We start from the raw sequence: 21,780 nt of genomic DNA, 5'->3' as shown, positions 1-21,780 counted from the left end.
GATGTGGCTACTTCACAATGGTCATGAACTTAAAGGGAGGTCACCTGCTTTAGGATACCTGAATTGCTGCAGTTTCACCTCCTCCAGCCTTCCACAAAGGCAGAAATCAGCTCAGCCCCACGATAGAGCTGGGCTCTGTAAGTGTTTGCAATAGCTCCCGAAAGTGCCTTCTGATTCCCTATTGCCTGGTGATTTCAGTCCCCTGTGCACACTGCCAAGCCCTGCTCCCTTAAGGGCATCCCAATCACTTGGGTGATTCTGTTCAAGAGATCCCTCAGTGTTACTGCGAGAGGCTCCATGAAGTGTCCTGCAATGAAACAACAGCTCTCCTTAAGCCTCCAGCTAACTGGATTCTTCACTTTTCAATTTTGGTTAATATTTAGAAGGAGACAAAAGCAAATATGCACAAAGTTGAATTCAATCATTTTCCCTTCAGCCTGGACATTTTTGTGGAACACATTTCCTCTCTCAGCAGCAGTGAGAATGAGCTGTTCAACTCAAATGGAATATTTTACATACAAGGATTATTTATATATTTTGTCTTTTTATGTGTGAATCACTATTATGGAAATGAAAATGGAATCTGTTTTTAAAATTCATGTCAGGACAACTGAAAAACTACTTTTTAGATCATAGGTGGGAGGACACAGTGACTTTGTCCTTCTACCATCAGGCTCACAAGTCCCAGCACAGAGCAAGCAGAGAAAGTAGTGTGTCAAGGCTTTAAATTATTTAAGCCACTCTCTAGTATGCAGTATTACAGCTAAATAATGCCATTTGCTGTTAAATCTCAAGTATATTTTTAATTGAAGAGGAATGAGCTTTCGTCAGGGTGTAAAGAAAACTAAAGCTCATTTCTAGAAGCTGCCAAACATGCTGACCCTGGTAAAGAACTTGCTTTATTTTAAGCCTGTGAAAGAGCCACTGAAATGAAGAGATTACTGACATGCCTGAAGTTAAAATTGTTCTCATTGGTCTTTCTGGATGGGAGTCAGGACATTTATCCTGTGGGATCTAATTGTTAAATCCTGAGGATTGCACTTCACTTTTAATCTTTAAACTTCCTATCAGTCCAGATTATATGATTTAAAAGCAGCCGAATTGTTGTTATTAGTGCAACTAAAATACCTTTCAAAAGCTTACACAAACTGGGTTTATCTGAAGCTGTTATTTGGGAAACACAAACCCTTTCTCATTTGCATAGAATTACCGTTCTCATTGAAAACAGACAGAAATTACGTTTACAAACATAAAAAAATCTTTTCAGAGTCTCTAAATTATGAAGGAGGACTCATCAGAAATGGCAATTTGGCTCCATGTTCATCATATGGTAGCATAAAACCCCACAGGTTGTAAACTTTGGAAGATCCACTATTTTCAATTATTATTAATTCCCTATCAATTATGGCATGTACACAGTTAAATACTAAAGGTGTTCTCACTGCTCTGTATGAATTCTGAAACGGAATTTGGTAGTCAACAGCAAAATCATCCATCAGTACAGAAAAAAACAACAGATGCTGGGCTATTTTTGTTGTTTAAACCCATATAAAATTCCATTTCACTTGGAATCTGGTTTTTAGATTTGCTTTGAAATAGCAACACAAAGACTCTGAAATGCTTTTCTCCTTTAAGATGAGCCTGTTTTTCTGTATCAGGAGATTAATCACAGGGAAATTATGCTTAATAGTTGGCTATTAAAAATGAGCAGGAAAGTTGCAAAACTGGTTGTCACCTTTGTGTTTACAATTTCTGAAGTGCAGAGAATGAGATGAAAAATCTCACAGGATTTCCTTAAAGTACAGTCAAATGCTGACCTGTGCCATTAGCAGCTCATCCCTAAATGGAACCAGAAGCCGTGGAGCTCAGATAAGATGATGGCACCAATAAGCTGTTTCATGAGGTGCTATATAATTTTTGGTACTAAACAGATAGATTTCATTATCTAAAGAAAGTAATAAAATTACTTTTCATTCTACTGTAGGCTCAGTTTTGGTTTATGACCCGTACATAACATTCAAAATAGGATCTATATAAATGGAAGATAAAAAGTACTCGATATTTTTAGTCTGAAAATCATGTCTCCTATAGTATAGAAATATATTCCTTGGCAAGTCCTCACTTCTATCCTAAAAATGATTATGTAGTCTCGTTTTAGATAGTTAAACAGCTGCCATACTCACTGCCAGCTATGAATATAGACTTGGCTCCAGAGGCAAATCATATCTCCAAAATTAAATGCGAGCATAGATCTGATCATTCCTCTCTAGCTGCTTGTTGTGAACCATCATTTATCAACTCTGAGATTAAAACATTGAGACCTCATCTTCATTTGCATGGTGGCTGCTGATTTCAAGCAGTGAATTGCATTGACCTAGAAGAAGCACGCTCTTCAGAGATGTGCTCCATCAAATATACATGGGAGCAATTTCCGAGGGAATTTTCTGAGTGACTCTGCCTGCTGCCATTGATGCTTTTTGGCAGATCTGCTGCAGTCTGCAGTGTGCTCCAGTCCCTCTTGGTCTTGTGACATTGTTCCCTTCAAGCAATTGTGCATCAGCCCCTTGTCACTGCAGCACATCTGTCCTTTGCCGGGCTTGGACACTTTGCAGGACTCACTGATCAGGGTGGGATGCAAGTAAGGACAGCAGGGGTGTTTAAAAGTGCTCAGATCTGCAAACTCTTCTCTGAGCTTCATAATGCAAAGGAAAGGCCTTTTCTAGTTTGGACTCATTCAGCTGAATATCAGAGGTCTGGAATGGGGTGTGTTCTGACAAGGGTAGGAAAGTGTTTCAAAGAATCATCTGCAATACAAAGTGCTGGGCAATCTAGACAGAGAGGCTGCTGGCTGCTTCCCCTCTGACCAAAGGCTCTTGAGATAATACTGACCAGCAAGATTTTATACAAAAATAAAATGCTTTTGATTTCTATGCAGGCTCTTCTAAAGCCTCTTCCCTTCCCTTCCTCACCAGTTCACAGCCAAGCTGCCTCTTACCTCTGATTCCTTGTAATAGCGCTCGGGGATCTCATCGCTGGCAATATCAATAAAGCAGACTTCTCGCTCCAGGTCTTTAGCTTCTTTGTCAAAAATCTGCAAGAGTTAAAGAAATTCAAGGCTGTTACAGAACAACACCCTCACAAAATCCACCTGGAATAACTGTTACAAGCAGTTTCAATGACTTGTGCAACAGAATGTATTTTAGGCTTGTGCCTGAACAGCTTTGTGTAAAATACTCGAGGTTTTGCAGGAACACATTCTCCACCCTACTGCTCACATCGTGTTCAGCACTTTCTGCTCCCACTGCTGCTCTTACTTGGATTTTTTTGGAATGGAGACTTTGCTTAAAAACAGTAAGGTCAGCAATTTGGACTGTTTTTACTGTATTCTCCAGTCTTTGTACTAAGGTCTGTCACTGTGTAAAAAACCCAACTTTCTGGTCTCAGGGGGTTTCTGCCTCTAAGGACTACAGCAATGTGCAGGTGTTTGCTGGGAACAGTCAGTCTGAGGTGTTGTTACACTGAAAGTCAAAATTGTGGTTGAGCTGCCTCAGTGGAAGCTACAAGCTTCCCCAAGCCATCCATGCCCACACATTTCAATCCTTTAGGACCTTGTTTGGAACAGCAAGCCTCCTGTTCTGTGCAAGGTAAGCGAGGGAGATATTTTGAAAATCCAGGTCATTTGCAGCTGCAGCACAGTATCCTTCTGTGCCTGTGTCCATAATTTAATTATTTAGGCATCTCAGTGACCCATGTGACTTACACTGTGTCTGCAATACATTTTCCTCATGATTCTGAGACTTGGAAACAGTGCTGAGCTAAAAGGCTCCCATGAATTAGTGCCATGAAACCCAGGGCAGTTGTGCATCCACTGTCAGGATCAGTAATAATCTCACAATGTGCTTTTTCCTTCGGGGCACAATGTTCTATAGCTGATATTTCCAGGAAGCAAAAATATTTTTGTTTTCTTTCTTTTTTTTTTTTTTTTTAATAAATGCACTGAATACTCTCTTGATTTAATTAAATTCTAGAGGAACAGTTAAAAATACAAAATGCCAGCAACTCTTTAGTAACAGAAATGCTACTTCATTATTTCTGAAAGCATTGGGGCTGCCCATTTAAAGCATTCAAAAAGAGCAATGGACTCCAGGGAATACAGGAACCAGCTGGTAGGAAGAAAATTGCTCAGGAAATTGTCTTTCAAATACAGGAAAAGCTGAAGTTTGACTCTACAATTTTAACTTATCTTGGTAGTGAATAAAACAGGCAGCACTGAATGCTCACTGAACTGGATGTAACATGTTCACACATCTGAAACTGCTGAAGAACTGAGAAACTCCAACCTGGTTTTATTTGTATTATTATCCTTCTCCAATTGTTGTTTTGCAAAAAAATTCTGTTAATTATTTGAACCAAGTGGAACTTTGGAGGGAAGCCCTTGTCCTGTAGTTCTCCTTCTCTGAATTGGGTACATTGATGTAAATCTCTTCTGTGTTTATATATATAATATAGGTCACCTTTTATAAGCTTCCTCACTTGCTTTTTTCCTAAACAAATTCAGAAATACAGAGCAGCCCCTGATGAAATCAGTTATTTCTGGAATAAGATGCATTTCACCATAATCTCTCTAAAATAATGGAAATGGCACTTAAATGGACATTAGCAGGTCAGCTGAGGCTTTGAATCTGTCCATGGTTTAGGCCCAAGCCCCATAAATTCAAGCACATGCAAATCTCTGCCCATTTGCAACGGCCTAAATGGAGATTATTACCCAGTATCTTATCCAAAGAAATGTGCCCTGCTCTGTCCCAGACTTGATCCACATATTTCACCTCTTATGAAAATAGTTCTAAATTCCTTTCCTCTCTTTAAAATGCTGAGATGGAAGTGGGGATGACAGATGCCTTTGCCAATCTGTCAAAACCAGGAGGAATTTTTCAACCATTTCAACGATGCCTTATTTGCTGCCGAGGCTGTCTGTGACCATTTCCTTTATTCCAGAAGTTTGCTGAATGACATTCTTACTTCCCTTTGCCAGCAGAACTTGTTGTCTAATCATTTATGCTTCTCCCTTTCTCAGATTGTCCTCACAAGATTTGCAGCTAGAGATTTAATCTTCTCATTCTATCAGCAGTTGAAAATAAGAAGTCATTAGAGAACAAGACTGATTTCTTTCTTAGCTCTAATTCTCTTATTGCCTCTCTTAGCCACAGAATCTTGGATTGCCTGAAACCCTGTAGGGAGGATGGGTTTATTGTGGCTGGGATCAAAAACACTAAAGAAACTTAAGTTTTAAAGGAAAAGATTAAAGGCCACAAAAAGAAGCATAAGGCTCCCAATCTGTGCAACTGTATTTGCAAATGTGCAGAAACTGAATGGTGAGAACAATCTGTATCCTTAAGAAGATGATGTAGAAGACAGACTATTAAATATTATATTGGAAAGAACTGGGAAGGCTTTACATTTAGAAGCCAAGTAATTCATTGAGATTAAAATACACAACCACATGGAAAACAAAGAGCAACATTCAGACTGAAGTGGCCTTTTTGCCGTGGGTTTTGGTTTTATTCTGGGGGGAGTAACGTGACAGCTTTTTTACAACAAGCATTTCTATACTTCCCTTTCCTAAGAGGAATGAAAACTCAGCATGATTTAGACTACATCACCCACAGAATGACAGAAAGTGGGAGAAAGGTTTCAACTGGGTCTTCTTTATGTCAATGGTCTCTTCTGGTGAAAATCAAAAGAAACCCAAAAAATAAAATCCAGACCAAAACACCCCCCCCCCAAAAAAACCTAAACAACAAAAAACCCCCAACAAACAAACAAGCACCCAAACCCACCCCCCCAACCCACTAATCCCCCCCCAACCAACCAACCAACCAGCCAACCAAACCAACCAACCAACCAACCAACCAACCAACCAAACCAACCAACCAACCAACCAACCACCAACCAACCAACCAACCAACCAACCAACCAACCAACCAACCACCAACCAACCAACAACCAACCAACCAACCAACCAACAACCAACCACCAACACCAACCAACCACCAACCAACCAACCAACCAACCAACCAACCAACCAACCAACCAACCAACCACCAACCAACCAAACCACAACCAACCAACCAACCAAACCAATCAACCAACCAACCAAACCAACCACCAACCAACCAAACCAACCAACCAAACCAACCACACCAACCAACCAACCAACCAACCAACCACCAACCAACCACCACCACCAACCAACCAACCAACCAACCCACCAACCAACCAACCAACCAACCAACCAACCAACCAACCAACCAACCAACCAACCAACCAAACCAACCAACCAGCCAAACCAACCAACCAACCAAACCAACCAACCAACCAACCGACCAACCAACCAACCAACCAACCAACCTCAAACCTAACCAATCAACCAACCAGAAACCAAAAGAAAAGTCCAGAAAACCCCCAGGCAGGTGATTCCAGAACCTCAAGAATAACAGCTCACACAGGATATTGCAGAAATGTATGTACTGGAGAACTTAAATTTCATTCCCTTGTTTCCTTCCTGCCCTACAAGAACATGTCCTGGCACATGCTTTGCTAGCAACTTCCTTTCTTCTGGTAGCCACAGTCAGAACAGAAAATCAGGTTAGGATATGATGGGAAATTTAACATCCTCTTTTCTACAAGCATTTTTTCCTATTTGTTTATTTTTTTCCTATGTTTAGGCTAAGTTGCTGGCTTTGATTTTATTCAGATGTAGTTAATCTAAAATATAACTTTGTGGCCAATCTCCACAGCTGACCTGGATTGGGTATAAACAGCATAAAGCCGATTTCTGCTGAATGCATTTATTCCATCCACACTGGCAAACTCCTCACTCATCTGCACCACCAGGACTCCAAGAGTCACATCTGTGCCTCTGGCTTGGCTTTGTTTCATAATGCATGGTTCTCTCTTGTGATGTTTGTTTTCCATCTTCAAGAGCAAAGGAACCATCCAAGGGATTACCAGCTGGAAAGGTGTTTGGCTCTGTCAGTACTACAAAATGCATTTTTTCCCAGCCTAACCACAAGGAGTTTGTGGTCAGAGGGCTGTAAAGAGACAGCTAATTCATGGCAGGGCTGTAATTGTGGTGAGGACTGCAAAAATAATTCTTTTCTTGCATTAGAAAAATGGACAAGATGTACTCTCTACCTTGAAATTCTCATCTCTGCAGATTGCCAGGCCAGAACCACTGGCTGCTCCTCAGGGTGTTGCTGCACACCTTGAGCAGGTTCTGTCACCTGCTCCACTGAAGCTCTCACTTTTCTGAAGGAAATCTCCTCAGAACTCAGACCTTGACCCATGGAGTTTATTCAGTGTGTAACTTTTTAAGAAGTCATGCTCCAACCTCAGCTACTTCCAAATTTCCTAATTCCCTTTGGAGATTTATTTGGGCAGAGATTACAGGAATTGACCAATTTCAAACATGTTCATGGGATAAAACTACTTATATGGACATGCATAATTGGGAGCAATTTTTCTATGGAAAAAGATTGAATCTGTCTTTGAGAAGAGAAAATTTGGCTCCCTGAACTGGCTGGGAATATCCCTGTGTGCCACAGAGGGGGAGAGGCAGTTACATATTTATCTGCAGCCTTGCTCCCTGCTCCTTTTGATCTCTGTGTCATGACTCCCCTATTATTCCATCTCTTATAAAATATCTCATTAAGATTTGTGCTTTCTGGACAGAGAACTGGATTTTTATGTAATTATGTCAAAGTAGCTGTGCTTCCAAGACCTCAGTAGACTCTCTATAATATTTACTGAGATTGATTTTTAAAGTCATATCCAGTTCAGGTGCCAGATTTACTGACTAACTTCAGTGGTTCATGGAGAAAAATGAAAAAGTAGAGGCACAACCATCTCACTTGTTCACACTCTGTCAGTGTGGGCCTTGTCATATGTTCTGTGATAGCCATATGTGCTTGGGACATGGGATCTGCACTTCAACAAAGAGAGCTCTTCCCTCAGGAGGAATTTCAGACCAACCTTTCCACTTGTTTGCCTTTATCTTTTCAGACTTCTTAGAGGGGGGGGAAACATGATAAAATCATGATTTTTTCATTGCAAATTATGGGATATTCAGTACCATCACACAGGAAAAGTCCAAGTGCAAATAAAATCACCCTAAAAGTGTCTCTTGCTTTGACTTTGCCATATTTTGAGTGATGCCCAGCAATCCTTTTGACAGTTTCCAGAATGAGATCCTGTGGTGCAGGTTAAACCAGGGCACAGCTGAATCCTTTTCAGCTGAAATCAGTGTTTCATGGCAGTTGCCTTAAATAGTGAATTTACATTTAATTTCCATGTGCTATATTCAAGTTTGTTACAACCTAGTTCCACATTACTAAGATAGGAGACAAAAATAGAGGAAAAAAACCACCCTAAACTCAACCAAACTAGAAATGGATTTTCTTGATAGCTGCCATAGCTAAAATTTATTTTACTTTAGTTTCATAATCAGATTCACACACTGAGTTTTCCAGAGAAAAATGTTATGCTACGAAGAGCAAGACTCAGGAAATTTTACATACAGTGAATTTTCATTATTGACAACCTTTGAATTATTTGACAAGCTGTACTTTTTTTTGCTTTACCCAGACGCCATCAGATGGCAAAAAATCACTGCCCAAATATCAGCAGCAATTAATTCTGTGACTAAAAACAAAACAAAACAAATCAACAGAAATCAGTCAAACATAATGATCCTTGTGCAACAAATAGGAAAATTGAATGTCTCTGTGATTCAGTGATTTGCTTGAGCAGTGTCTGTCCCCAGTCTGCCTTTGCTGTCCCTTCAGCTGCCTTGCAGACATTTTCCCCAGTAGCAGAGGGTGACAGGCAGGGACAGTGTGGCTCTGCCATGTGTGACATGGCTGGGCACTGATTGCAGCAGCCACTGCAGCCATATGGTGTGGCCTGTAATCAACACAGCTGATTGCAAGGCACAGTTGGTGCATTCCCCACGAAGAGGAAAAAAACCAAGCCCTGTGTCTGTGGTGCACACTGAAACAGTAAGAAAAAGAGATGGGAGAGAAGTGAGAGGGAGATGACAGTTCCACTGAATTAGTCCTTTGTGACACAAATACTGAGCAGTCAATGGACTGTTGAAAGAAAATACCTGTCCAAATAAAAAAAAGAGCTTAAGGAAGTGTTCTTGGAAAAGCACACACCCTATTTATTGACACACAAGCAGTAACTCCCACCCTCCCGGCCTGGATTTCTACCATTTCATTCAGTAGATACCTGTAAGAATTCTCTCTGTAAGGATGTCCCTTATGTTTAAAATATGCAGAATACAGACTTTATCTATCTCTATTCAAATTCCCAAAGTGCAAACTTTGCTTTGGGGGAAGGGTGTGATTACTGTGCCCTTTCACACTGCTCTGGGCCCACTGAGGCTCTTGGCTGCAAGCACCTGCTCTTCCCCCTGCCCAGCACTGCCAATGGAGCAGCTCAGGGTACAAAGGGAAGAAATATTTTCAGGAATTCTACAGATGCCACCTCCCATGTCATTTCCATCTCACAAAACATTCAAATTTTTTTAAATTCCATTTTGTAATGTAAAATAAAAGTCAAATCAAAATAAAATTTTTCTTTAAGAAGTTGACTTTTAATTTAAAAGATCTGCAAGAGGAAATAGTGACTGGCCTGACTCACTGGTCCAGTTTCTGACAGTGTTAATGAAGCTGTAAAGCTACAAGGTAGCAGGGACAATATTTGATGTACTCACATGCTCATCCAACACTGGCTCTGTTTTTCTAAGAATAGAGTTGCCATGGAACAACTACATGGGATACATTAAAATCAGCTGCTCTGAGCACTGAAATCACAGCTCAGTGGATTTATGGTTCTGCACTACTACACAAAGTTGCCTAAATAAAGACATTTATTGTCCATTGTTCTTTCTGTCAGTATTTATATATTTGTGCAAATCAACTGCAAACTTAACAGATTGGAACAAGAATGCTTTAACACATTTAAAATAGCTTAAAATGTATTCTAAGACAACAAAAAATCAGATTCCAGAGCAGATATCTTTCACTAGTATTACCACTATCTTCTGTCATGCCAAATGGGAAGAAAAATCTTTGCATCAAGATATATTGCAATAATTAGGTAGAATTATACCAGACAACACAACATGTTAAATGAAATAATTCTAATAACATCCCAGCCTACCAAATGACAGGAACCCAAGTCCATTTATATTGCTTTCTTCCATGGATCAGTGGAATTAGTTTTAGTATCCTTATGTTTAAGTATTGTTCACAATCAATATCTACTTTATCAGACAGTATGGAAATGAAGAATAGATCAGAGTGCAAAGATTTAAAAAATCTCTATGATCTAAAAAAATACATTGAGAAATAGCTGAGTTAAAACCAGATTTGTATTATTGCCCTCATTACTAGAACATTAATATTCATTGAGTCTATTTTGCATTACAACTGCAAAATTTAACCAAGTTTTTTTTGGATTAATTATTTCTTCATCAGACAAGGCTGATAGTTGCAATGAAGGAAAATACAGAGTATCTATGGAAATCTATAGGAATGTGTGCTATGCTTCCTGTTGCTTTCTACCCACACAAACAGTGACATTTAATCTAAACTTGTCTGACACAAAGGAGAAATGCACTTTGCAAATTCTTAAGGAAGGTTTAAGCCTGCCCATTGAGCAATGGAAGTGAGGTTGATTCCTGCTCCTCGATCCATGGTGTTTGGATTATCAGAAGCCTCTCCATATTTAGGAACCTTCCAGCATTTCAGTGCTGTACAGTCATGTCTGTGGTCCCAGATAAAGGCCATGGGAGCACAGAAAGGCAGATCTTCCATTGGTTTGCTGTGTTCCCACCAGGGAACAGCACAGCTCTCAGAATTACAAAATCAGGGAAATTAGGGCTGGAGTGCTACCCTCTAATTCAGCTGCTCTTTCTCCTCCTCAGTTCAAGCAGGGGTCAGTGAAATCTCTTAATCTAGGCAAACACTGGCTTAGTCTGTGACTCAGGGGCTGCAATAGAAAGGTAATATGATATTACCCCACTGGCAGTCTGGTAAAAATGACATTGGAAGAGCTGGATTCAAGCAGAATAGAGTTTCTTTGATTTACATCACTGGAGTATCCCACCTCTGTGCCACTTTCATCTGAATTCCCTGGCTGGATACTGTTCAGGGCTTGATTCACAGTATTTTAGCCACAAGCTGACACACTGAAAGAATTCACTCTGCTTAAAGAGCTTCAGTTCTTCCTCTGTCAGACAGCAGCCCATGTCTGCTCACTGCTGACATTGTAATGCACCAGAAAATTAGTCTGTGCCCTCCCAAAACCAAAGGTGTGGGCTTGCTCTGAATTAAAGTGCTGCCAAAAAGCAGAAGTGAACATTAAAAAGTGCATAAATTACACAATGTTCATCTAGCTGGTAATGCAATACACTTCTTTTTAACTCACACACTGCTCTGGCTTTGAGAGGCAGTGACTGTGAGTGGTTGGTATCTGGTGGTTAATAGATGATCCCTGTCATGTTCCCAGTGGGAAAGTGTCTGCATGCCAAAAGCATTATCCCAAATTCCACCTTGTTCTTGTACCTGTAATTATTCTGCCATAAGCAGTGCAACAGCTGTCAGCCTCGTGAACAGGCAGCCCCAGGGGGCTGAGGGAAATGTACCTCCCACCTGGAGAACAGAACACCTTCCTCTTACCAAGGCTGCTTGAGGGACACCCCAAAACACTGGAAGGCTCTGCTCAGACCCCTTAAAATCTGCTTGCCTGACTTTTTCCTTTTCAAGAATGAGTTCAAGCACCCCATCCTTGGGTCTCTGTTTTACAGATCTAATTTCCAGACATTTAAACTTTGTTTCATGCCTACAAGAAACCTCTTCCCATAAGTGTGCAACCAATGCATACCAAAATGGAACAGGAAGAAACATATTTGTGTATGAACCCAAGGGTTCAATCTTTACATGCTGAGCTTTAGTGAAAGTTATTCTTTTTTTTTTTTTTTTTTACAAGGTAAAAGCAGACTCTGCTTTGCTCTCTGCACAGTAAAGTCTGACTGACCTCCTGCCTTCTGCTCCTGAGCCTCTCTGATCAGCAGCTGCTGGCTGCTCATTCCCACCCTTCCTCTACAGAGGATTTTACATAGTTAATTGTCCTTCTCATCTCTAAGCTCTAACTCTGAACATTTTTAACTTCGGGTAAGTGACTGCCAAAAGCATCACCTAAGTGCACAGCCATTGTTCCCCAAGCTGCTTCCTGAGCTCTCTCATCTCTGACCATTGTTGAGTTTCCTGTTTGTTCTTCCTGACACCTCCTTGGAATTCAACCCTCTTCATTCAGAGATAATAATGTGAAACACAGAAAGTGGAATACAAGCACACCAAAAACCCCCAGTCATCTTTTCTTTACCTTCCATAAATGTTCATCACAACTAAATTCACGTGTGTAAATTGTGCTGTGTTTAGAGAGGGCACAAAGAGAATAGAAGATGCAGAAAGGAAGGTGATATTTCATCTCCTGGTACTTCAGAGGTAACTCCTCTGCAGCTGCTCAAGAGCAGGACACCCAGGGAGGGGCAAAGACACAAGTCTGATGGGGCCTTTTTCCCAAACTGAGAGACCTCCAGGCCCCAGGCAGTCTGTGGTTAACAAAGAGGATTAAATCAACTTTTGCACAAGGTGCCATACTTACACTGTCATTGCTTCCTTTGTTGTCCTCATATTTTGTCTCTATATGAATGGAGAATTTAGGCAAAAACGAACACTGCAACAAAAGAAAAATATATTTAACACGAGAAATATGCCTTGCTTCATCAGCTGACATATTCAGTTCATCCCTTTTGGTATCACCTTTCTTAATTTTTTCACATTACTTCAAGAAAAAATGTTCCCAGAACGTAAACCTGAAAGGTTTGATGATTCTGGAGGGATCCAGAGATTCTATCTAAAAGCTGAAAATTATAATGAAGATAAAAATAAATCAGTCTAAGCAGTCTGGAATAATTAGATGCAATGGTTTTCATGCTCACTATGCCCAAGAGTATGAATGTCCTGAATGTCTTGTTAGAAATTCAATTCACTAAGATCTTGAGAGCAACTGGATATCCCTCATTATAGACCAGTCTATCCCCAGATAGAAAAACGCAAGGACACTTCACCAGATGCAGGTCCTGACCAAACAGACAGCAATGCCTTCATATGTGAGGGCTTTTTCCTAATTTTTTCTTAATTTTTAGTGAGAAATTAATTTTAGCATAATTTCCTATTAATATGGAATTCATGGATTATGAACCCCTGTGAAAATTTCTTTTTATTAAATCCAAATAAATATTTTTAAAAAGAAAAAATAATAATACACCAATGTTTTCTTGTTAAAGATTAATAAGATTAATATTCTGTATTTATATGGGAATAAATTTATTTTTCTGAGGATTGCTTAGCTTAGTTGGCTTATGAAGGTTTGAATTTGTAATACTAGGCAACACAATCCCATCATAATAAATATTTCAACTATATTTTATTTCTCATTTCACTGTTCTTCTTTCAAAGCAAGTTTTCAGACAGGCAGACAGAACAGCTGTCTAACCAGCTCTGAATGACACTAGTTCAGCATCTTCCCTATTAGTCACCAAGGCTTTCCCTGCATCAACTGCCAGTTCCTTGTGTGATGCATCACCAATCCCCTATGGCAAATGACTCTTCCATGGGCTGTGCATACAGGTTATACAATGAGGGTGTTTGAACACCTCAGTGCTCACACTGCTGCTGGTCCAAGCCCAGGCTTGAAAACATTCAGAGTTCCTCAAGGGAGGGGCTGGTGAGTAAGGGAAGAGGGCGCTTAGGAGGCCAGGTGTAGTGCAACAGCCGAAATCTAAGGCAGCTCCTTGGAGACTGCAGCAAATACATCCCTCCTTCAGTGGGTATCACCCAACAAGTCAGTGTTCAGTCTTCTGACCACAGGATATTCACTATCTAGAATCAATCCTTGTCAAAAAAAAACAAGAGAGACAAGTTCTGGGGCCATGGAAGGTAAAACCCCCTTCATGCTGTTGATCTGAAGCACAGTTGCAGTTTCAGAGGGAATTATGAATAAAACCAAATGCCAGATTTCCCTTTGACCTTGGTATTAAAGAAATGCCTGCTATCTTCAATCACTGTCAGGAGGTTGCCAGCAATGAGTCAGGTCATGGCACTGAAATGTCACCGCTCCATGTACTGAACGTGAGGCTGCATTGGGCTGCCTGGAGCAGCTCACAATCCACTGCTTGAGTTGAGCTGTTGATTCCTGTGACCCAGAATCTCAACTCTAATTAAAACAAGAGATCTTCTAACCTTGTATTTCAGAAAGCAGCATTAAGAAAAGACCAAGGTTCCTCAGACTAGCATAGAAGAATGGTGCCATTTACCTCAAGCCACCTCATTAGAGAGCCACTTTCTGTAAAGCCACCCACAGGCAGCCTCCCTGTGTGTTTAGTATGAAGGAGAGAACTGTAACAACCTAATTTGAGATTATAAATGGCAACATGGGTTTACCCCAAATGAAAATTCAAATTTACCAGAAGTCCTCCACCGCAAAAATCTCTCTCAGAAACTCAACTGGCTGGCAACCACTGCTCCAGCAGCTGTGGGGGGTCTCGCTGCCTTACAGGAACACTTAGCAGGGTCCAAATTTTTGAACATTTCACAGAACGTGTCTCATGATTCATCAGCTGCACTCTGACTAATTGGCAGAGGGCTCTGGCAGAACCAGAAAACTGTTTATGCATCATTCAAAGACTATTATTCATCGTGCAAAAAGTTGGGTTTTTCCCCTCAAGTGGCGGCATATTTACTTAACTGGGGATTAAAATTGTTATGCAACAGTCAGAAACAAACTGGGGAGTGAATAGTAGGTAATAAACCTTTTAGGAGATTCTTATTTTCTTCTGAGCACCACTCCCTTTCTGCTCTGCCTCCTCTGGGGCCCGTGTTCTTCCAGCACTGACCTGGAGGCGATCGATCCCGAGCACACAGGAATGCACAGGGCACTGCTATCCAGCTCTCCATTTCACTGCCTCTACAGCTTGCAAGGTTCCTCTTGGGAACGAAATAGTGGCAAATTCAATCTTTAACTTGAAATTAAACTTAAGTTCTACAGCAGAATTCAAAATCTTCAGTCACAGTGTCTTCAATGATAAGGTGTCTTTGTGAAAGGCTCTCAAAGGAGCCATCTTAGGTATTGTTACCTCCAGATTTTTTAGATGTCTTATAAACTCCTTTAAAATTTTGTATACCCTAGCACACCTGTGACACTCAAAAACAAATAAGGGGAATATTCAGGGTTTTTTGTTTGTTCTCCAAAACTTTCTATATTTGGCACCTCAATTTTGGAAGAAGCAGGAGAGGTTTAAGGCTCAAGAGAGCACCGGTGCAATAAGAGGAGAGTGAACCAGTAATTACCAGCATGAGCAGGGGTATTTCCATTTAGAATGAAGGGAATGAAAGCAGCATATGGAAAGCACAGTCCCCAGTTTCCTTTGCAATTCCCTCCATATAACCTCTTGAAAAACGCGAGGCCTATTTTTAGCACGATGATTGATTAGTGTTGCCATAGCAATAAGCAACACTTACAAGAACAGGGTAGGACCGAAGGGTGCCAAAACACTTGCCAAAGTCTTAAAGAGACAGTCAAACACATGCAGGGGGTGACACTCATTTAATGGAGAGGGCTGTCAAATTCAACTCGGTGCAGTAATTACACCTGAGCTGGCTGTGGGAATTCCTGCAGTTGTCAGCAAATGTGTTGGTCTGGGCGAGGCTTCTTCACCCTCTGGAACCTGCTGTGTGTAAGCGATGCCAGTTCATCAATGCTGTTGTAGCTGATTTCATTTTCCATGTGGATTCTGCCTGCGGAATGCTCAAAGACCTGCTAGAGACCTCATCCTTGCTCTTCACCTCTCCTGTTCCTTGTGAATATTAATCCACAATCCTTGGCAGTTATTTCTGCACAGTAAAAATTAATCCCACCTTTTTTTTTCTTTAAGCAGCAGAAGCACATTTCCCTAAATCTAAACATAAAAGCCCAGCAAGGCAGACATTTCATGTAAATGTTCTCTCTCATCTTCCACCACTTCTCAGACTGATGATTTTTTATATGGTCACATATGCATTATTTTGTCAACACAGGTGGAACTGGATTTTTAGAGAGTGATGTCCACAGAGCCTAAAGACAAAGTGACGGCTACAATGAGGTGAGAGTGTTCAGCAAATGAAATCTTCTCCATAGGGTAACTCCCATATATCATATCCTTTAAATTAAAAATTTTTGGGCACTGTTTTGCTACTCAGGGGGTAACAACAGCATTTCTTTATTGAAGATCAAGAACCTGGGAAAGAGAAATGGAGCCCCAACTTTTTTGTGGGCAACAAAGGGGATGTGGGACTGTGAGGTGATGGAAGGTGGAATATTCAATGGTTTTTTGGGAAATGGACAATGGGGAATTATTGACTCCCCTCAGATTGCTGCAGACAGAGCTGCTGTGTGATCAGCTCACCCAGGCACAAACCAGCATCAATCAGGGTGACAAGGCTGGAAGAGAATAGACGGAAAGGGCTGGGCAGGGTGATGGCATTTGGAAGATGTGACTCAGTGAGAGGGAGGAGAATTTGGGAGGCAAGATAAGCACAGGAAGGTGGCAAACAGCAAACAAAAGTGGTGTTGAGTGGAAAGGAAAAGAGCAATGCAAAAACAGGGCTTGAAAATAAACAAGGGAGCAAAACTCTCATAAACAAGCTGAGGAAGAAAACCACTGTTTGTATTGTATACAATAACCTGGAGATGGAACGATGAGTAACAAGTCGCCACCACGGCTATAAAACTCTTATCTCTGGCTTTGCCTTCCCTTAGGATCTCTTTCTTTGATACATGGGAGCAGTAACCTGCTTATTGAAGAAGAAATGAAGTGAAAAGCAGCGTGCACAAGTGGAAATGACAGTCCCATCCATCAGAGAGGGGGCTGGATTGCTTTGGAATAAGGCAGTGCTGGAAAAAGGGGAATTCTCCCAAGCAGTTTGAGGTACTCGTTTCAATGGGATTCAGCTATTAAATGAGAATACAGGTTTGCAGCTCTCTAAAAAATGTATTTTTTTTTCTTATGAATACTACAGAGGTCCTTCCTTTTGCTGGAACTTCTGCTAAGGGAAATAAATCTGTGCTTTCCCAGGACAATAGCATCAGTGAGTCTGTTTTCTGAGCTGGGGGGATGAGGTGGGAGGATGTTGGTAGTAATTTTGCATTGGGCTCTAATCCTGCAGTATGGATTCTTTGTACTGCATTTTTGATGCAGACTCTTAAAATCCTCAAACTGCAGAAAAGTTTCAGCCCTGAAGAATGAGGGGTTAGATCCAAATTTCAAGGGCTGGTAATCAGATAAGGAGAACACAGGAAAAAACTCTACAGCAATGTTTATCTGAAACAACTGTTTTCCTTCTCAAGTCATCTCATTATAAAAATAACAATACAAAAACATTCCTTCCAGATAATTTACTTCATGGATAAACCAGCAGCTAAGTGAAGCACAAAACATGCCTGTTCTCAAAAGTAATCAGAAACCAGCAGGTCAGTAATGGACCATTTAGCAACTCTCACTCTGGGGCCTTGACACATACCAGATGACATAATTTTATTTTCCTCAGTCATTTGCTGTAGAAGAATAAATGTCATTGTGATAAATCATCAAAGGAATTGTTGTCTCCTGCTTTCTGTTCCATAACTGACTTTCATAAATATTCTGGATTTATATTCTATTCAAGAGGATGTTTGAGACATTGGCATGGAAGGAATGCTCCTCCTCCTTGCACAGAGCAAACAATGCTGTTTTAATGTTTGTTTTGTCTATATAATTGTGAAACTAACAATTGTCCATAAATTATGCACAAAAAAAAAATACCCAGCTGTTTTTAAATTTCAGCCCCAGAACTGAAATCTTGCTAACACCACCAAAGCCATTCAGGTCAGGCAAATCTGTTTGAACTGATCCCTGGCAAACACTTGAACTGCACCTTCAAACCTAGAAGAGTTTGCTTAAATTCTCTTTATTTTTCCTAACCACTTTCTACTCCAGCTTGAGAGCTAAACTTTGGCTCATTTTCAGTGTACTTTGATCACATGAAGATTTTGTACCTTGGTTTAGTCACCAGACATGATCTGATTGTTTGTTTGCTTGAGGCTCCCTCTCTTTTTTTTGTCCAGGATCTCCACTGTCACTTGAGCAGGTCGAATGGATATTTGCTCTGTGCTGTTTATTTTCTAACAATATCCCAATGCAGGTAAAGAAACTTAGTTCTATGCAATTCTTCTTCATTTGGTTTGCAGTAGACACAAGTTTGCTTTCTAGTTAATTATTTCTAATCTTGCTGGGCAACCTCAGAAATAAAAATAACAAAGCCTCCTGAAAGTTCAGTTGTTCTTGCCACTGTGAATAGCATAAATATTTTCCACTAAAGATACATATTTGCAAAGGCTGTGATAAGCTGGCACACAAGGGGTTGTTGAGAGCTGCAAAGCATCTTGTCTCCATCCTCCAAGAGAAAAAGGCCCCTGACTAGCAAAGGAATTCTTTCCAAAGCCAGCAGAACAGCACCCATTCCCCAGGAGCAGCTGGGCAGGAGGCACCTGACCACACCCAAGTCCTGGAATTGCTTATGGAGTGGAATCCATCGGAGTCACTCCTCTAGGGCTGCATTTCTGCTGCATCCTAAATCACAGGTTTATTGTCTTAACATCAACCTAATCACAATATAAATGGATTTGCAGATAAAGCCTAAATATGTATTTTAGCAAGATATCTTGTCAGGTTTCTAAGGACAGGATCAAAACCAAAGCAGCTCCAGTGTCTATCTTGAAGACACTTTCTCACATACAGGTCTGAAGTAACACCCCAGCCACTAAAACTTTGAACTTTACAGGAACATCTTGTTCCCTAAATAGTACCCCCAAATCTGGATGACTTCCTTTGGCTTCAGCTTTGACAGTATTTTTTGACTTCCTCTTCCCCCTCCATGTCAGCAGGAAGCTTTCAAGGATTAGCTCCAGCTCTGATATAGCACTTGGGACAGTCCCCATGTGTCACCTTCCTGAGAGGAAGTCTTTTGTATGGCAGCTTTAACCAGGTGCATTTGCAAATGCTCTCCTGATGTGACCCTACAGCACAAATTGCACCTCACAAAAGCATCACTTGTGCAATAGTTCTGTTCCATTCATTCTCTCAAGTGTGGCTTTTGTTTTACATGTTGTTAACATGGCTGTCAATACCCAGTAGCAGATGTGGTGTTTGCTGCCAGATTTAGGGGGTTGCTGTGTAACAAATCCCATTGCTTAAAGCAGACACCATCATAACTGGATCCAGATTACAGAGGACTAACATCATGACAGTGTAATTTCCATTCCTGTTTTCATGCATCCAGTTGCTCTTGGCTTTTTATACAACCATGGCACAGAACAATAACCTAAAAATTATTTTTCAATGCCTGATGAGCATTCTTTCTTAGGTGTCCTAATTTCAGGTCTTTAAGAAGATCACATTTATGAATTCCATAATATTCACAGGAGAATCAGACTGATGAAATGATTCCATACTGCATTTCTAAATGCCAGAGTATGGGCTTGAATGCTATTTCTCAACAGCTTACATATTTTGCAACTGAAAAACCTTAAGGCTGTCAGTAAGGTTCAGTCTGCTGTTCACATCCTCTTCCAAACCACTAACACACACTGAAATAACATGCTGAGCCTTTAAGGTCCTTCTCTTTATTTAGAGTGGAATTTACAAGGTTAATAAGGTGTGAACATACCACAGAGCAGTACGTACTTGACTTGATAAGATTATGCTTTATTTATCCAATTATTGGCTTGCCTTTAGAATGAGCTTTCCTTGAAATGAGGCTCAATTTGACTCTCACCATTTCCCACAGACCCTTCAGAAATAATTTATGATCTTTAAGAAAAGAGTTTCTATCGTACATATTTTGGGCAATATCTGTGGGCTTATTCTTTCTTTCAGAATTCTCTAATGAATACAGAAGATCAAATTTAGAGAAATATTCCAGACAAGGATAGCAGTTATTGCCAGTGGTATGTTTAACATTTTTGTTCTAGATTCAACAGTTGGAGGCAAAGGCAATGTCTCTGTTTGCCATGAAGATAAATTCATAGCCTATAAGTTCCATTAACACATATTTTTGATTTTTGTCTGAAGTACAGTTTCCCTTATCTCCTCCCAGTACTTCTAGTTCTGTTTCCTTGCACCATGGTAATTAGTCCCCAGCCCCCCTAGGCAGTTAGTGTCACTCAGTGATTGTTTTGCCTACCTTCTAAATTTCTGGACTGATTTAATTTTTCTTTACATGTCTCTTCAATGCTTCAATCACTTCTGTTGATGCTCTTGAACATTTCTGTGGCTGTACCTTCCTCCAACCTGCACCAGGTGTTGTTTCACCAGCTCAGACAGAGATCACCTCCTGATTCAGACTCTCTGAGTACAGCCCTGCTGTTTGGCTTTAATAATGTATTGCACTTCAAATTTAGACACATATTTCTGTCTGCCACCACCCTTTGCATCATCCCCACTTGTCTCTCTCAGTTAAAGAAAAAAAATCACATTAAAAGATTCAAATTTACTTTCAGTTAAAGAAAAAATTTACCATGGAGAGATATCAGTGCAACACAGCAAATGTCAACTTCCCAGCCTAAAACTAAATGTGCTATCAAAGGTGAGCATTCATTAATGTGGGCTCTGACAGACCCTACCTAAAGTCTCTTCTGGCAAAACCAGCTGAGAATCTGTCCCTCATCACTGCTGCCAATTCTGGGACATTTGTGTTTCCTCTGACAATCAAATGAATATTCTAAGTACCTGTAGCACATACTGGAGAGCACAGTTTGTTGCTTTGGGTTTTCAAACCTGGCTATCACAACTCTTGGTTTCTAGCTTTCAGATCTGAGCCTTTAAATCTCTTCATTTTTTTTTCTTTTTATCGCTCTATTTTTTTTTTCTCTTTGTGCTTTACGAGCTTTTAAAAAATCTGCACAAACATTTTGAGCACTGCAGAATTAAGAGAAACATCTGCATTATGTTTTATCTGCAGTCAGAAGTCCAAGCTAAATCAAAGGAGGAGTTTCTGAAAGGTCCCTTCAGGTGGAACCTCCTCACCACCCCCTCCTCACCTCCCAAAGGCTGCTGGAAACTTATTGCTATTATTGAGGCCAGCATATTTAAACAATTTTTCTCATGATTTATGTGCTATATTTTGCCTTAGCTATGTGAGAGGGAATAGATGATTTTTCTGGGCACTGTGCCCAGATTATCTTTAATTTTGTCTACAGATTGTACAGTTTCCCAGATACTATACCAGAGATGAGCATTTTATAAGTTAATAAACTAATAAATAAAATCTGTTCTCATATCTCCATGTAACAACTGGAATCTTAAAAGCCTCACCCTTTTTAATAGAAGGTTCTTTCTTAGAGTCAGTAAGTAAAAACATACCAAATTATTTTGAAGTGATAAAGAAAAATAATTTATAGGATCCCCTTAGAATTACTTCAAATTTCCCTTTAAATTGCTTAAACAAAGAACTAAAATAAGGTTTCACTACTGAATGCATTATAAATAAGTTATATTAAGAAGGGATCTGATTGGATTCCACTACTATATTTTACATCAATTTTCTATTTTTGGAATAAAAAGAGGAAGAAAAA

The 21,780-nt window shown here is 40.2% G+C and overlaps 1 protein-coding gene across 1 annotated transcript in view; it reads right to left on the bottom strand.

Annotated features, from left to right (window-relative positions):
- PITPNC1 (phosphatidylinositol transfer protein cytoplasmic 1) overlaps window positions 1–21,780 on the bottom strand; it is a 74,226-nt gene that overhangs the window by 12,373 nt on the left and 40,073 nt on the right. Inside the window, exons 5-6 of the mRNA XM_050981337.1 lie at window positions 12,736–12,807; window positions 2,996–3,091 (exon numbers count right to left, since the gene is read on the bottom strand). Coding sequence (XP_050837294.1) covers window positions 2,996–3,091; window positions 12,736–12,807 — 168 coding nt within the window. The remainder of the gene's footprint in view (window positions 1–2,995; window positions 3,092–12,735; window positions 12,808–21,780) is intronic.

The sequence above is a fragment of the Serinus canaria genome, chromosome 18, assembly GCF_022539315.1.
Source record: "Serinus canaria isolate serCan28SL12 chromosome 18, serCan2020, whole genome shotgun sequence".
Lineage (NCBI taxonomy): Eukaryota > Metazoa > Chordata > Aves > Passeriformes > Fringillidae > Serinus > Serinus canaria.
Note: the sequence above shows the minus strand (reverse complement) of the source record. Positions and strands in the feature narration are given on the sequence as shown.